Source organism: Paramormyrops kingsleyae, chromosome 13, assembly GCF_048594095.1.
Source record: "Paramormyrops kingsleyae isolate MSU_618 chromosome 13, PKINGS_0.4, whole genome shotgun sequence".
Taxonomy (NCBI): Eukaryota; Metazoa; Chordata; class Actinopteri; order Osteoglossiformes; family Mormyridae; genus Paramormyrops; species Paramormyrops kingsleyae.
In genome coordinates, this window is record NC_132809.1 from 24,587,130 (window position 1) to 24,604,923 (window position 17,794).

The window sequence follows — 17,794 nt, forward strand, 5'->3', positions numbered from 1 at the left end:
GTTTTTGTCAGTACCAGAAAATAGCTGTAAATAAAATATGAATTGATTAAAAAATTAAGGCAATAATTAGAAGTAATGCTGTTTTAATCATACTCAAAGGGAATTAGATTGCACATTTTTGTAAGACTGTGGTTTATAACACCATCCATTATCTGAAACCTCTAGTCCTATTCTGGGTCACAGGGAGTCCAGCGCCTATCCTAGAGGCTATGGGCACACAGCAGGGAAAAACTCATTCACTCACACATGCACCATTTCCATCTATCCATTTTCTGAAACCGCTTGCCCCATTCTGGAGCCTATCCTGGAGGTTACGGGTGCAAGGCAGTGAACACACCAGGATGGGGTGCCAACCTTTCGCACTACACACTCACACGTCATTCACTTAGACATGCACAATTTGGTAATTCCGACTCACCTCACCATGACTTTGGACTGTGAGGGGAAACCGGAGTACCCAGAGGAAACCCCATGATGACACAGGAGAACTCCACACACATGGAGCCATGGCAGAGACTCAAACCCAGGTCCCAGAGGTGCGAGGCATCAGCGTCAACCACTGCAGCACCATGCCACCCCATGGTATGATTCTTCATATAATTTTGAGACACATAAATATATTTATTACAGGGTCAGGATAGATCACTGAAAATTACTGTTATGCTAATAATTATTTATTTGCCATTAGCACAATCCATCCATCCATTTGGGGGCAGCGTGTGACTCCGTGGGCTAAGCCTGTGTGTCTGTAATCAGAAGGTCACTGGTTCAAACCCAGCCTCAGCACGTATGCAGGTCCTTGAGCATAGCCCTTAACCCCCAGCTCCCCACCAGGTGGCTGCCCTTTGTGGACAGCTTACTCTACAAAGAGCAACTTGAGGGCTGCATAAAGACAATCCCCCCGTGGGGATCAATTAGTATTATCATCTGTTTACATTATTCAGGGACACAGTGGTCTGAGCCTATGGGTGCATGGCAGGGAATAACCCCGGATCGGGTGCCAACCCATCACAAAGCACATAACATTCATGCACAAGCCTATGGGCAATTTGACTGTGGAGGAGGAGGACTGGAGTACCTGCAGGAAATCCCATGATGGCATAAGGAGAACATATGAACTCCACAGACATGGAGCCAGGGTGGAGACTTGAACGCTGCTCTGAGAAATGCAAGGCAACAGCACTAATCTCTGTGCCACCACACCACCCCCAACCAGCACAATTATAAAAGAATTATTTGGGTTCATCCTTCCTTAGAGACCCAACAGTCATATGATTACTGTACCGGCCATGTGATTTGGACCAGGCCCAAAGTCCTAACCCACACACCTTTGCCTGCTAGACAGCAATTCATGAGGAGCCATCAAATCACAGCCATTTCTCTACTGCACGACCCTGCTGCCCAGAATCAGTGCCAGATCTAAATATACCCCAGGCAGGCTGTCAAGACTTAACAGTGAAGCTCCAAACCATTCAGAAGGGAAATGCATTCAAGATCATCTGACCTTTAGCGAATGTTCCAACGGCAGCGACCTTTTCAGCAGGACGACTGCTCACAAGCTGCATGTGTCACACGGCCGCATATTTCTCACAGCTCTAGGAACACTGGCACTGGCGGAACACTGCCACTGGCGGAACACTGGCACTGGCGGAACACTGGCACTGGCGGAACACTGCCACTGGCTGACCCTGCCAAAAACCTGTCACTGATTGATAGGGACCCATCAGCATCCCCTCAGCATTACTAAGAGGTTGTACCTGTATCGTGGGTAAATATATTGTGTTTTCATTGTCGGTTAAGTTTAGGTTTATAGGATATCCGGTATGGAAAAATGCACCATAACCTTTGTAATTCATAGCACACAGCTACCCTATTTGGCACAGAAAAGAACAAAGGCATAGATGCTCTGTAGAGCTCAATTAGCCATGTTGCAGAATCACACACACACGGGTTTGTAATTATATCTTTGTGGGGACTCTCCATTCATTTCTGTGGGGAAAACTGTTATCCCAACATGACAACCTATACCCCTAAAAATGTCCCCCACAGAGTCAAATTAACAGGTTTTTATAGCCTGCTACACAAGTGGACCTCAACCACCCACCCACACACACACACACACACATACACAACGCATTTTGGGAGGCGCAACATATTTGGGAAAAGTTTCAGCAGTAATTCCCGAGACCTGTTAGCAGATACAGTACATCGCTGTATATTTTATCTATTCTGAAACATTTCAGTCCCATATATACAAATTTTAGTGATTGCTCTCTGTAGGGAAACAACAAATGATATTTCAGCATCACGTAAATGTATTAATTTCGATCATAATCTATTAGTTGTATTGGGGAAACATGCTTTTGTATTACAATTGATCTCCTCAAAGCATGTCATAGATTAGGTTCAGTCTGGGTTCCTGTAAAAGTTGTAAACGGCACTTAAAATGATTCGCATTGCGTCCCAGAGGCTACAGTTTAAGGTGAGCGGTCAGGCACTTAATGAGCCCCAAAGGGCTGCCGACGTCATGAGCTCCTTACGATGGAGTCGCTGTGAATACTATAAAAACCAGCTACGCAATATGTATGCCTACTGTTCAAGACTTTTGAGAAAGACACTTTTGTGATGTTTTAAAGGAAAAAACGCATAGGATATGGCAGTTACATCGATTATCCTAAATTTGGTGCTGCTCAGTATCACGTACTCAGAAGGTAACACCATTTAAAATTGTGTTTTATAAACTAGACGATTAAGGTATTTTTTTTAACGTAATGTTTGTTATTATGAACCTGTATATCAATTTTACAGAATTTAAGAAGTGTTAAATATACGTTACATGTTATTATTACTGACCAAATGATGATTCGATGCAAATGTTTATTTTAAACTATTGCGAAACATACCAGTACTTTTCGAATTTTCTCGAATAATGAATGGGACTCTAACGAATTTAGGAAAAAGAGGGGGGAAAGTGCAAAAGTACAAATTATTCGTATCATTACTGCTATACACTTAGAAATTTAAATTCTCAATGCAGGGAACGCTTCATGCATTTTTGACCATACATCTGTTCTGTTTCTTAACCAGTACGACGCTTACTTAAGCATAATTCAGGAATTTTTGAAGCGGATATTTTAAACTGGACAATTACTGCCACCAGCAAAGTAGCGCTGAGGTTGACTTTGACGTAGACCGGGCTTGAAACCAGATGACGTTGACATAAGGAGATATTAAACTTTCGCCATGACACATTTCTTCAATGAACTTTTTGTAAAAGGAATATAAATCCCCGTTGATACCTTTCACTTCGTCTCTGAGTTACTTATATTTTTGTTTGTGTTACAGGTGCAAAGTGGACGTATAAGGGTGAGTGAGCGCGGTGCCTTAACTTCTACGGAGACCGTGACGGTGTATGCTGTGTGATACTTACAGATGAAGTTGTGGCATTATCGCAAGGAAAATATTGTTTTCCTAATGTATGTTCATTTTGTTTAACTTGACCCTTAGTCTAAGGATGAATACAGTTAAAAATAAAATACCCACCTGTGAAAAGTATACGGACGAATTAGAGGTGAATTGCAATCCCTAATCGGGATCACTAGGGGGAGCCTGTACCTGTAAAAATAAGACAGGGGTTAGCAAAGTTGTTCCGCTCTTTAGGTACTACAAACCGTAGCAAGATACATTGCTGACACAGCCGGGATGTTAAATGCAAAATGTGTCCAATATTTGATTCCAAGGTACAGCATTCGACCTTGTTTCAGCCACCAGCACATGGCATACCTGAAAGCTATTGCCAATTTATTGGTCGCTGCATTCCTGGAACATCTCCGCTTATAGCTGCCGCGGTAACCTCTCCTGACATCTCGCACGGCTTTTGCTCTTACGTAACAGTTTGGAAGAGTGTACTATCTCTAGTAGTATTCCGTATTGCTCTTTTGTCTTTTACATAGGTTTCAATATAACTTCACCCTTTACGATACATACTCTTTTTAGGTAAGGAGGCTTTCTTCTGCCTTGGTGCCTTTGTGTTGTATTACGGGGGGCGGTTCAGGTGGGGGGTGTTCCCCAAAACAGGATTTCTCAGTCAGCTGCATAATTTCCCTGTAATAATTTTCTGTTTCCTGCATTGTCCTGTTTTCCTTAGTCCCGTTTCCTTTGTCTGCTTAGTTCCTTTATGGTCATTATTTTATGGTATTAGTTTAGTCTGTTTGATTTCCCATTTGTTTTGATCCCCCATGATCCCTTTATTTTGTAGTGCATACAGGGTTATTTGTAGTAATGGCAGAAGTTCTCAGATAATTTATTAGACGTTAATGAGAATGTTTTATAATGTGATAATACCATCGAGTAACTCACTAGAGATAAATTTGTTTCAATGCTGTTGCCATGTTACTTGCTGCACTTTGGGGGAAAAGTGACTAAAGGAGAATGTTTTGAAATATGCTAATTGATGGTAATGTTTGGACTCGTTCGGCAAGGCACTCATTGGATTAACTTCCTGTTGTTTTGCATGATTTTGAAGAACGATATCTGTTATTCCAAAGAATTTTATATTCCAAAGATTTTTTTGATGCCCTTACTGAACATGCAGTTCAGATTCTCCACAGTTGTTATTTCATTAATAGCATCATCATGCATCATTACTAGGATAGCATTTAGGATCATTCCAGTCAGTGTATGTAGAACCTTAATTATGGCTTTTCTATAAGTGCGTGAAGGTCACAGTATAGTGTGTGGAGGTCAAGCTGTGTTATTTATGCTTTCTGTGTAAATGCACTCACACTACAAACTTGTACCACATGACCACTACAGAGACTGATTTCTGGAATTAAAATGAAACTTAGTAAAAACATGAATGGGTGAAATGATTTATACCCTCACAAAATATTAGAAGTTGGTGTTCATTTAACAGTGATTGTGTACACCTTGCTCTGTAATCCCTCCAATGAACTGATTTTAGGTCATTCTAAAGGTCTTCATTCTGTTGTGTCACATTGGCTGAAGAGCAAATTCCTCTCTGTTAGCAACTATGAAGTCAAATAAAGGGCAGAGATACAGGGAAACATGAAACTATATTCTGAGGTGGCAGTGGGTCATGGATATTTATGAAGTTAAGGCTCTGACTAATGCCTATGTATAAATGCTGTATAAGTTCAAATGTATCCAATTTGATGTGAATCCTCAGCAAACATCACTGTTTGTTTAAGGTACTCTAGCCAAAAGATAAAACCCATTTGCTTCTGAATGCTAAGTATAATGAATTACATCTGTGTTCAACTAAACTACTTTTACTACTTTTAATGGAGAATATTTGTGAATATATTTATCCCTGGTTTTATCCTGGATTCCAGGAGGACAACTGGTGAGAAGAAGATATGAAAAGATAAAATGCACCCCTTTGTTCCATAATAAATATCTTTAATTAAAACATGGAAAAGTAGTGTATGGTGAAAAAACACAATATAAATGTCTAGTGCTCACAAAGGTATCCAAATCCAAAAAAAAGATCATCCTTATGGTTTCAAAATAACTTTTTCCATTGATTAATATAAAAGTTTTGGGACTTTCTCCATGAAAAATCATTCACCTGAACCAGATGTGGAAGCTACACAGGATCAGTGCTCCCGGTTAGTGGACACAGGACATTGTTAGCAAAGGAGTACAATGTATAATGGCCATGTAATGTTACAATGGTATTTCTGGTATGAACTAACTCATGTCCACAAATTGAACCTTCAAGCATACTGGCTTAGAAACACTACCATTACATTTCTATGCGCACGTGTAGCTAATCAGAACTCTCCATAATTGCACCTCGTTATGAAAGAATCAAATAGCAACTCACAGACTGTGCTGCAAAGTCAGATTTCAATATGAGCTATGCAATAAAGCAGGAAACAACAGTAGTTATGACCTGTAGTCGAGCTATAAAATATTTCAGGGGGGGTGGCAGGAGGTGGGTTGGGGCTTTGAGCTACATGCTTTGTAATTAGCCCTTTACTGCTCCATATCTGCATATTAAATATTACCCAGGGATTGACTATACTACACTATAGATGTACTATAGATTTACTGTGGATCATATTCTTATAATATTTGTACAGATTAAAATATTTGTTACATCAGAATGATACAGATACAACAGAAAAAATGCTGAAGATAAACTTCAAGCTGCATGTAAAGTAAAGCTGTTTATAAAACAAACCTCTTGTAAGGTATATATTCAATACATATTGATTGTAGTACAGGAATGGATTTATAGAAGATTTATAAAAAGAGAGCTACTGTAGCTACAACAAAGTCAGCACTTTAATTGTTCTAAACCTATTTTCCCCCTGTTAGCTAACGCCGGGATTTTCCTGAAATTGCTGACAGCTATAGAATGTCTCAATCACAGCTGCCCTAAATGCTTAATGTCAGCTGTCTAACTGCCTGTCTTCTTAAAATATGACCACAGGTCTTTCTTCTGCTGTACATCCATTTGTTGGCCATGTCTGCCCCCAGGAAAGTCAGCACTCACTTGATGTGGTCAAACAAACTTATTGCATTGACCAGTGAAGCCCTTTACATAGTACTGTACTTAACCACAAGCAGAAGCGTGGATTGCTTACTCTTGCATTTTGCCATCAAGAAAAGCAGTTGTGAAAAGATGGAGCAGCATTACAACAATGATATAGTCGGTAAATTCACCTTCATGTGAGTGATATTGCGCAGAACAATTTAGGGGGGTAGTGAGGAGGAATGGTTTTTGGTAATTTTTCTCAGGGGGGCGAGTACTCACTTGTATCCCATGACAACTCACAAGCTAGACCATGTTCCTTTTCCTTCGTAGTCAGCATATACTGGCAAATAATTAAAAATTATGCTAGATGTAGTCAAATGAGAAAAACAAGACCTGTATTAGTGTAAAACAGGGAAGCCAACTATTAACACGACACTCATGGTTACATGCTAACAAAACACATGCATTCCATGGCAAACATTACTAAGTTACAACATTTACTGTTTACAACAGGAATACACATATCGATTTACGCTATTTACAGATGTGTGTGGTGCGGTGCACAGAAAGCTGGTAAATATGCCCGGAAATAGCATGGCTGACCAACCTTGCAGCATCGCATTTATGTCAGCCAATCATGGACAGCGGGTGGGATCAGAACGAATGAAAAGGTTTGCCTCGGAGACCCTACTCAGGCGGTGCGGCGAAATGATGATGACTGCGGTGATTCTGGTTCATATGACATCGTATTGCTAAAGCAACATTGATTTCATTGATTTCATCAGAATTGTATGGCCACCTTTACCCTGAGATGAGGCTTTGGGGCTGACCTGAGCTTAACACATAATGATGTCACAGTGGAGTGCAGCTTTATTCTTACTCTATATTGCGTGTATGTGTCAGTATCTTGATGCAACGTGTTTAATCCCCTTCAAGCCAATAAGCACAAAAATGAATTAAGAGGATTATAGAATCCAATAAGACTGATTTACTAGAGGAAGTAAGTTATACTGGGTGTTTCTCAGTACATGTGCTTTCGTGTGCTCGTTTTATGTCATCTTCCATTGCAGAAGACCGGTTCCAATACTAAGAACAGAAGTAAAGAGGACAGTAAAAATTCCAGGATGTTGTTTTTTCCCCGCCCCAAATATCAAGGATGCGTCGGTTGCATCCTCACTAATTAGAACAATCCCATGATTGATTGCATCCTAAGTTAATTCTTGGGAGGCAAGTTAGCAAGACTGCTCTTCTGAAGACCATAAGAACTTTGTGTTCTTGGTATTGAGAAACAGCCATAGTTTTTGGAACATGAAGAACACAAAAACAGTGGAGGTCACATGACCATTGTACTTGACCTGGAACATGTATAAGTTGGCAGCTGAATATCATACAGATCATGTGACCTCCACTGCAGTCACAGCAAGTATGAAACAATAAAACATGGATTACTCTGTGTATGGTTGCACAAACATTAACTGGGAGTCTTAAGGCAGGCTCCAGTTTACCTTGCGTGAAACACAGGTCTATGCATGGTCCCATATATGTATGGATAAATTAAGTGTTTCTAAGTTTTAAGAAACTCCCACAAACTTTTCACAGGCCCAGATGGAGAGACCAACTGGTCCAAGAATTACCCATATTGTGGTGGGGTCTTTCAGTCGCCCATTGACTTCGAGCCAGAGCTGCTGAGATACGACCACTCTCTGACCCAGATTGAGCTCCTGCACTACAACCTGTCAGACAAGGAGCTGCTGACGCTGGTCAATAATGGGCACTCAGGTGAGCACAGCAATGACCCTGACAAGATCAGCCACAGGAGCCATGAAAAGGCTGAGAAATGGTCAGGTCAGAACGTACTAATGAAGACCTCTGTCCTTAATAACGCAGTATGAATGGCTTAGTTAGGATTTCCCACAGCAGGTACAGAAGTGACAGTGATGGTGTTCAGCAGGTTATTAAATACTGCAGAGGGTGGTTCAGATTCCTCAGCTTATGAACCAAACAGCAGCCTTCTGCAGCAGGTGTACATGAACATTTACTCTTCGCCAAAAAACATTAAGCACTGGTGTATCCTCACATCAAAACAAGACCTGCACACGCTTCTCTGAACATCTACTCCAACTGCAGGGCTCCTCTCGATTCAGGGAAACGACATGGCTGTTTTATTCTTTCACCCAATGAATAAGAAAAAAAAAGTTGTTTTAAATATTTAGCTTATTTCCTAATCTTAATTTTGGGATAAGTTCAGGAGTTAATTGTATGGTGAGTGATTGAAGCATTTGATTTCTTGAGTTATGCTTTCTCAGTAGGCATGGTGGTGCAGTGGTTAGCACAGTCGCCTCACACCTCTGGAAGCAGCGTTCCCTGTGTGTGGAGTTTGCATGTTCTCTCCTTGTTGCTGTGGGGTTTCCTCTGGATACTCCGGTGTGTGTCTTTCTGTTCATGTATATATTACATTATGAAGACCAAATATGGAAAAAAAAAACTTATTTTGACCTTCTGGGGACACAGGGAAAGGGAAAACTAATAAAAAAAAAAATTGTCAGTGTCAGAAACTAAAAATGCCAAAAGTATTATATTTTGTTTGGTTACTTATGGTTAAGGTTAGGGTTAAGGTTAGGGTTTGGTAGGGGTTAAGGCTGTCATTGTTGGGATTTCGGGTTGTGCCCATAAAAACGAATCGCGAGTCCCCATAAAGATATCGATAAGTAATCTGTGTGTGTGACATTTCTGGCCACAGTGCAGCTGTCCCTGCCTTCCCGGATGAGCCTGTCTGGTCTGTCCCACCGCTACTCCGCTGCCCAGCTGCACCTGCACTGGGGCTCCCAGAGCCTGCCAGCCGGCTCTGAACACACCATCAACGGCAAGCGCTTTCCTGCAGAGGTATGGGGAGAATTTCCATGTGTGTGTGCGGGGTGGAGTGCTGGGGGAGACTCACCTACCCTTTTGCCCGATCTATTTAAAGCACCTCCCTTTGAAGTTACTGCGTGCCCCCTGGTTGGCAATTTTTAGCCTTGCAACCTCTTCACTCTGGTCATTTTACAGTCAAGTTGACTCTTTTTATTAACCCCCCCGCCCCAGCACCACCTGGTCGGTGCCTTTGAGCACCTGCCCCCAGAAGGTCTCTGCACGGTCCTCCTTACTTAAATGAGTCAATGCAGGGACAGTACTATGGGTCCCCAGAAATACCCTGGGTTACAAACAAGAGCCGTTCCCCAAGTCTGTCTTTATGTTGAATTTGTAGGTAAGTCAGAACAATAATAATACAGTACATAATAATAATAGTGATAATGGTTATTATTATAATGCAGTAACAATACAATACATAATAATTATAATTCAGTAATAATAATAAAGGTAAATACATACGACATTGTACTGTACATTGAGCTGACATATTGCTGAAGCCATGCAATGTTTCCACGAGCGTCACAAAGTAGCGTGTCTATTCGGTATCACGAAGCATTGTATTTAACCTGAATGTTTAGTATAATACTCTTCATGGCAGTCCATGCGTAAGTATGGGGACTTTCTGGATTACAGACTATCAAACTGCATGAATCTCCAGCATTGTGTCGATGTTATGGAAAGAACATGCGCACAAATATGATTGAACAATATAAGCCTGCAGTACGTGTGCATTTCAAAATATTTATTTTTGAAAATAACAAACTACTTTTATGAAGCTTTTTTAGCACAAGCAAATGATCTGGACAAAACTGCTGACAGTGAGATCAGGTGCCCATATGGATGTATCCAAATGGATTGTGCACATATACACAACATGACTGTGAGCTCATAGCCTAACGAGGTTTGGTTTGTGTGCTCTGACTGCAGCTTCTCCGGTTCACACTGACAAATGAACCACTCACCTCCAGCATCTGCATGTCATCCTGTTTTTTTTGTAGATAAATGAACTGATTGTCAAATGTCATGTTTCCAACTGTCTCTTTGCTCCCAGGCTGTAAATATCCCTGAAGGGTATGACCATAAAAACAGACCCTAACTTATGTGAGAAGCTTGTGGCTTATGACAGAGCTGTCACACTTAGACACTGATGAGTTTCCCAGCCTGTTGATGCACTCTTGCCTCAGGCTGTGCTAGAAAGGGTGTTTAGTGGTGAGACTTCTGATGTCCTTTCCATTTTGGGAGCAGTCTGTAGCTCATTATATTCTTAGACAGAGTTCACACTTCACTCAGCTTTTGGGTACATGCATCCATCACTCCTACTTCAGCTTGGAAGAAAATTGTAAAACGTTTCATCTAAAATATGTACGGATAAGGTAATCAAATGTCAGTGAGCATGACAGCTACTGCTTATCCTATTTGTTCTTTTCCTGTAGATGCATGTGGTGCACTTCAACTCCGACAAGTACCCAAACGTCTCTGTCGCGGCAGATCGGGCTGACGGGTTGGCTGTTCTTGGGGTTCTGATTGAGGTGAGTCGCTGTGGAAGAATCCGACCACCAGGAGGTGCTACTTTCACTCAACCTGGGGAGCTCGCTGAGTAGTGTATCTATCAGCATCGGCCCCTGCCCTGTCCTGTCTGTCGTTTCCCTGTTTGGCCAGCTGGTGTCGCTGGTGTTCACCTCTGATTCTCTGTGTGGCAGGTGGGCAGGTTTAACCCCGCTTTTGACCGCTTCTTGACATATATCGATGGGATTAAATATAAGAGTAAGTTACAATTTTTCATACTTGTTAGCAGAGGAGATGTGTTTGCTTAAAAGTAATTTGTGCTCCTATTTGAAGTCAGATCTTATTTCTCCTTCAGTATTTTGTCAGTGCTAACAATGACACATGATAGATGGTTAGGTGGGTCGTGCATCTTCTCCTGCCACTGGCACTGGCCCACCCTGCGGTTCTATATCGGCCTGTTAGATCAGACAGTGAAGATCCCCGCCTTTAACATCCGGGAGCTGCTTCCCGACCAACTGGACGAGTTCTATCGCTACGACGGCTCCCTGACGACACCCCCCTGCTACCCTAGTGTGCTGTGGACCGTGTTCCGAACACCAATCAGCATCTCACACACGCAGGTTCTGTACCTCACTCCCGCCCAGTACGTTTTAGTTCCATGTGAACTGCCATTCTGTACACTGTCCGCGTCTCATGTTGTTGTAACGCTGTAAGTGGTGCCCTTCCAGTTCCTGGGTTTAGCCACGACCGTGTACTCCTCCACGGTAGGGGACGACTCCCCAGTCACCCTCAGTGGAAACTACAGGAGAACGCAGAATCCAGGCGACAGGACTGTCCTGGTGAATTTTCAAGAGGGTGAGTCTGGAATGCATGGCAAGGCGCTACATTTCAAAACGAAGCAGCATCTTCCTGTGTGGTCCGTAGAAGTCCTCCACTTTTGGTAATGTAGCGAACGATTCAAATTCGGGAAAGAGAAAAAAAAATCTGTATTGCATCAAAGCAGAGGGGCCAAATGTTGCATAAATTCATTCATAAAGAAATGCGCAGTTATAATGGATGACTGACAGGTGGATCGACAGGCTTTGTTTAGATTCCAAACGTAAACAGCGAGTAAAGCTTTCAGACCCTCCACCAACACAGGGCGACTAGGGCTTTGTGCTTATTTAAAGCCTCTGAGGTTACAGTAACTGATTAAAGTGAATGTGTGTAGCCATATTTGGGGGCAGGGTGTGGCTCAGCAGGCCAAGCCTCTGAGCCTGTGAACCGATGGTCTCCGGTTTGTACCCGGCTTCAGCAGAACAGTCACGCCTGTGGGCCCTTGAGTAAGGCCCTTAACCCTCAGCTCCGTGGACACCAGGCAGGTGGCTGTCCTACGTTGCCAAGCTTGCTCTCACCTACCTGTGTGTCATGGAGAGCAGGACGAGGCAGGCAGAAAGAGAATTTCCCCACGGGGATCAATGAAGTGTCATTATTATTAATCGCATGCTGGTGCAGCATTAGTTCATGCAGACATAGAGTGTGGTCACGTGGTGCAGGGTGGACCCCCTCTCTCAGTGTCTGGCTTGCTTTACACATTCACCACTTCTGTGTGTGGTGCAGGAGATGGAATGCAGGGCGTAGACACAGCGACGTCACCTCTCCGTAGAAGGCAAGCCATTCAAAAACTGCTTGCCAGCAGCCTTGCCAAAGCGACACACAAAGAGGCACCCCAGATACAGCCTAGAATCAGCCATACACTAGATTCCAGCAAGAAATGGGAAAATTGGGAGAACAAGCACATCTTGGGCCAGTCCACACTGAAAGAGAACTTGCCAAAGTTGAAAGCTGGAAGTCTTCTCCTAAAACTCTGGAACTCCAGAATCACTGGGCTTTCAGAAGAGAGTTTATGTTATAGCACCGTGGAAAAGAGAACAATGCTCGAGCTTAAGAAAGCCCACTTGAAGAATCGGCTGGCGGAGGCCCTCCGAGAGGTCGTCTTCCCAGCCCTCAACCTCGGGAGCTATCTGAATGGCAGATCAGAACTATCCCCCTTCACAGTCAGACACCTACTACATAGCCAGCGCAAGCATGAGCTAGAAAAGCTACAGAACTCTCTGGTGAAACCAGCCCAGGTTCCAAGTGGAAACCATGAGTCTGAGGAACTTCAGAGCAAAACCAGACACCCAGTCCAGTAGAAGCGCCACCCAGCACAGCTTGTACATCATGTGTGTCGTAGACAAAAAATAGATGACAGATGTAATTGCTGAAGAACTCCAAATGTCTGTAATGAACTAAGGACTGCTGAAAAGCTCATCGCACAATCTATTAGCAAGCCATTGATAAAGTGAACTGTACTGTTTATTAATCATGTCAAGATTCACATTCGGCATTTAGAACATTATTAGATGAAAGTGTCTATTTGACTTCATTCTAAAGGTTGGAGTCTTATCTTCATTGGGGAATAATTCTCAGTGACCGAGTTTAATTAGTTGTAGACAAAACTGCATATGACTGTATGTTACTGTACAAACCTTAGAGAGCCATGTTTGAAGCCTGCCCACTTTTAAAAGAGATCGCAAAGAAAACTTGATTAAATGGTTAGGTTTGAGGATAAAGAAAAAGGGCAAAATGTCATAGATTAATAATTAAAGTAAATGGCCTATACATGCATAATTTCTGATGTTTTTTTAATAATAGTATTTATAATGATATTAACCATACTGTCTTAGCATTTTTTAATGCATAAAATTAAAAGAAATAAATATTTACCAGCCAATCAGTTGATATCTTGTCATGGGTAAGTCTATGCCCTGATCAGGATAAACAGTTGGAAGGTGGATGGATGGATGGACCGACGGACTGACCGACGACTGGATTGGTCTAATAAAAAATAAAATCCAATAAATTGTAAGAAGTAGAAATTTTAGTAAAATTTTAAAACACAACCTACAATTTTCAAGATATTTATGTAGACTGCTGAATTTGTAGATATTAGGTTGAAGGCTTCAGTCAGAAGCTTGAGTATGAATGGAATTACCCAATGGCTTGAGGTCTGGTTAATACAGATGGAAGCTGCTGTGCCGTGTGATTCGTAGTTGGTAGTTGGTTGAAACTGACCGATAGTAAAACTTGAAAGAATATTACAGTCCTTGGCTTACGCTGAGAGGCTGCGACATCCTACGTTTCTCGCTCAGACTTTCTGTCTTGTTTTTTTCCATGACTAAGGGCTGCACTGGGTGAGCTTAGGTATGTCCTCATCTTTGATTTCAGCCATCCGTGTGTGTTTGCATGTCTCAGCCTTTGGTGTTTCTTGTATGTAATTAATATTCAGTAACCAACAATGCAGTGTAATAATTAAAATGCATAAACTGGAATTCCACCACCTATCATCTATTTGTGTATTTCTTTATACCAGCACTTACATTGACATCTACGTACATTGACATCAAACTTCTACTTCAGATTACAATAATGCCATTAATATTGGTATGCAGGATAAACTATATGAAATTATTTTGTTGAACTAACACAAGAAAAGCACATACGTGTCTCAACATTTAAATTTAATTCTAGTTGCAGCTACAGAATCAATATATATTATTACATGAACTTTTCACCCATCATGCTTGCTAGTTTCCACCTAGTGATGCATGTTTGCCTGATTATGGACTGCAGATTCCACATTAAAACATCCTGATGTCTAATGTCTGAGCCAGTTCTGTTTTTTTTTTTAACGGGTGTGTTTTTACTAATTTTTTTCTCAAAATTAATAGATTTTAATAAATTATTTTCACGTTTGGTTTGGCGTATCATGACGGTTTTCCTGACCCCTTATGATGGCTCTTCACAGTGATTGATGAAACGGCTTGTCTTGGCTTTGTGTGAATATGTCATTGCAAGCTGGACCTCATTGTGACACGAAGCACATGTGTACTCTCTCTACTCTATTGGTCAGTACATGCATGTGTGCATGTGCATCGATTGGTCGCCCGCACTGTGTCCCCGTATCCTTACCGCGTGACACTTGAGGGTCGGCTCGCCTCATTCTCCCTACAGGTGTTGTCATCTCCATTGTGGCAGTCACACTGCTGGCACTAATATTCATCGTGACACTCATCTTGTATTTACTTAGGAAGAAAAGGTCAGTGTTACAAAGATGCAAACAGCATGTTTTGTCACAAATCTCAAATCCCACACTCATAAAAATAAAACTTTACAAACCGTGAGAAATTTTAAGACTAGTGTCCACTCACTGTAAAATAATGTTTGTTTTCTGTATGGTACAGTGCATAAAAATTAATGTCATTAACTAACTGGAAAGTCTGTTTTTAGTCCAGTTCTACTGTGAAAAGAGCACATTACCAGGGACCTGTACTACGAAGCGGGGTTACTGGCTTATCGTGGTAACTTGACGGATTTAAGGTAGTCTGGGCAAAATGTAAGTAAACGAATATGAAGTCCATTTAAACTGTGGTACCTTAAAATCCGAAAAGTTACCCCGATAAGCCAGTAACCCCGCTTCATAGTACAGGCCACAGAACTAGGTATATCCGTCAGGCTAGGTTTTACGGTCACAAGTTACCAATAGTTCTAAATAGCTGACCAAGGCAGGGTGGTAGGGAAGGGACAGAATCTTATCTCAGGCTTCTCCTGTGTTGAATTGAAATTGTAAACTGTTGACCCTGGTCTTAGGTACAGTATGTTAAAGCTGGTTAAATATTATTTGCAGAATGTCTTATAAGAAGAGTTACACATCATCATAGTGATGTCTGACACCTGTGTATTTTCACATAAATAGGGAATCAACCTTTTTAGTTAAATTGATAAAGCAATTAAGTTTGACGCTACATTAACTTTCTGCTTGTCTCCTTAGTAATGAGAGAGTTCAGCAAAGGACCAAGGATGTCACACACGATGCAGAGAGTGCTGCTCACAAGTAACAATCTTACCAGTCAGGCACCAAACTCTTGTGCAGGTCTGTTGTGTCACCTTACACTGCATACAGTATGCTGTGACCACACTTCACTTATGCTCCAACAGTTATTTTGCTGCCAGTGAACTGAGGCAGATTGTTAACTGCAGGTTAATGGCACCTGCAATGTGTGTGTGTGTGTGTGCGTGTGTGTGTTTTAGAATACCAATTTACTGAAACGTTTTACAATTATTTTCAAAATAGACAGAATTTTGGAAAGCTCAAATCTTCTGTACTACACGGCTCCTTTGAACAATTTACATCTGTTAACACGTTAAAGTCAGTTATAATTAAGCAGCAAAAGGATAAATAGAGAACAATTTTTTCATCTGCCCCTTCCAAAAACTTGAGTACCGGGTAGGCTGGAAGCATACAAGGCAAGGAAGCAACCCAGATGGAATTCCAGTCCGCCAGAGGGCGCAAAAGCACAAATTATCGAAAATGAGGCGCTATCGTCACGAGACCTAATCGTATATTTTCGGTCAGCACGGGGAGACCATTGTGCCAAAAACCCAAAAGGAACCTCTAAGAAAACTTCAAATTTAACATATACATAGAGCCAAGATGAAAGGTGACTGCTGCCCACTACACTGCCCAATTTTTATTTTATTTTTTTAAGAAATGGATGTGATTTCCATCCATTAAATATAACTGAAGGAGTTATTTGTCAACATGGCTTGCTTTTTTTGGGGCTATTTCTTTATATGAAAGCTATACGACATCCATGAGAAAAATTATATGTATATAAAATTGATTGTAGATATGAATAGGAGCTGTAAGGTAATACTTGACCTGTAAAATATTCTAGTAATAAAATAATAAATAAATAATCGTGTATTGCTACATTTCTCGCAGTGATAATGTTTTTCTCATTGAGACATTGTATTATCATTGCTACAAGTAATAAAAACTTCTGCAGTCTCATTGCATAAGCAGTAATAGAGACCTAGAGCATGTCTGCTCCATTTCTCAAGCAGTATTATAAAGTTTCACAGAGTTTTATAGTTCTGCTAATTCCAGTGATGTTTCCTATTTAGCTTGCAGTATATTTAATCTCCCCCACAGACACATTATTAAAATAAAATTTTCCAATCATAAAACATGCAAATCACAATCCTTCAAAACTATTTTACCAGCGTGTTTGTAATACTATATATAGATCTTGAAACAACAACCTTCTGCTTATACAAGCTGATTTGGGTACAGTTACTGAAGTATTTTGTCACTCCTGAAAAAGCATAATGTATATTGCACTGGTCCCAAACCTAGTTGTCTGTTGCTTGTGTGTAGCACTGGTGATCAGTTTTTCATAATCTAAAACAGGTCATCAGTTTTTTATAATCTAAATGTTAATAATATTAATGAATAATGAGATCTTATTTGTCAATATTGTAAAATAAAATGAGTAATTCTTTGATACATTGGCCTTTGCTCATGTTTATTTAAATATAGTGGTTCTGCATGTGATTTGGGTCTGGATTAATAAGGGCTTCCTTGCCCTTGTAATGGAGAATGGTATAATTATATTCAGAAGTGACCGACAAAATCTCTTTCTGTCATGTTCTCACACAAAATGAACCCTCTTCAGATTGTCAGGATGATGGATGTGTCTAGCTGATTCTAGGGTAAATATAATGGACAAGAGCTTGCAAGGCAGAAAAGCAATTGCCTGTTAAATTATCCATCACAATCGAATATGTGCCTTCCAAATCAGTATAGGTGCATAGGGGGCGCCTGTATGAGACAACAGTAGATCAACGTCTGAATCAGTGGTGAAGAGAAGATTTTTGTCACTGGAAGATCTTCAACACAGAAGTGTGAATTTTCCATCCACACTTAAGTCGCAGAAAGCTAAAATGTGCATTTTTAAATGAACTATTAGATGCTGCACTGCTTATTTTTGCAGTATTACTTCTATTTGC

General features: G+C 41.0%; 1 protein-coding gene and 1 long non-coding RNA gene across 3 annotated transcripts; one reads left to right on the forward strand and one right to left on the reverse strand.

The window, feature by feature from the left end:
* Positions 1–3: 3 nt before the first annotated feature.
* Positions 4–4,020, reverse strand: LOC140578214 (uncharacterized). Its single transcript, XR_011982304.1, has 3 exons — positions 3,784–4,020; positions 3,544–3,615; positions 4–590 (listed from the first exon to the last, which is right to left on the reverse strand). It is a non-coding gene; the product is annotated as an uncharacterized lncRNA (long non-coding RNA).
* On the forward strand, positions 2,487–16,715 carry ca12 (carbonic anhydrase XII). 2 transcript variants are annotated; one of them, XM_023811181.2, is made up of 11 exons: positions 2,496–2,711; positions 3,346–3,366; positions 8,105–8,284; positions 9,246–9,388; positions 10,849–10,944; positions 11,116–11,179; positions 11,384–11,541; positions 11,650–11,776; positions 14,126–14,146; positions 14,957–15,041; positions 15,774–16,715. In XM_023811181.2, the coding sequence occupies exons 1-11, from the start codon at positions 2,654–2,656 to the stop codon at positions 15,838–15,840; spliced, it is 1,020 nt and encodes a 339-aa protein (XP_023666949.1). In that variant the 5' UTR covers positions 2,496–2,653; the 3' UTR covers positions 15,841–16,715. The 2 variants fall into 2 exon arrangements, with proteins under 2 accessions (XP_023666948.1, XP_023666949.1); XM_023811180.2 differs by lacking the exons at positions 14,126–14,146; positions 14,957–15,041; positions 15,774–16,715 and adding an exon at positions 12,521–14,119 and having other exon boundaries at positions 2,487–2,711.
* Positions 16,716–17,794: the final 1,079 nt, after the last annotated feature.

What these genes read in the sequence shown, in the direction of transcription:
- ca12 (XM_023811180.2), top strand. Translation starts at nt 2,654, where the DNA reads ATGGCAGTTACATCGATTATCCTAAATTTGGTGCTGCTCAGTATCACG. An exon ending in GGTCAATAATGGGCACTCAG is followed by an intron (nt 8,285 to 9,245) that starts GTGAGCACAGCA and finishes TTCTGGCCACAG; the next exon opens with TGCAGCTGTCCCTGCCTTCC. An exon ending in CCTGGTGAATTTTCAAGAGG is followed by an intron (nt 11,777 to 12,520) that starts GTGAGTCTGGAA and finishes TGTGTGGTGCAG; the next exon opens with GAGATGGAATGCAGGGCGTA.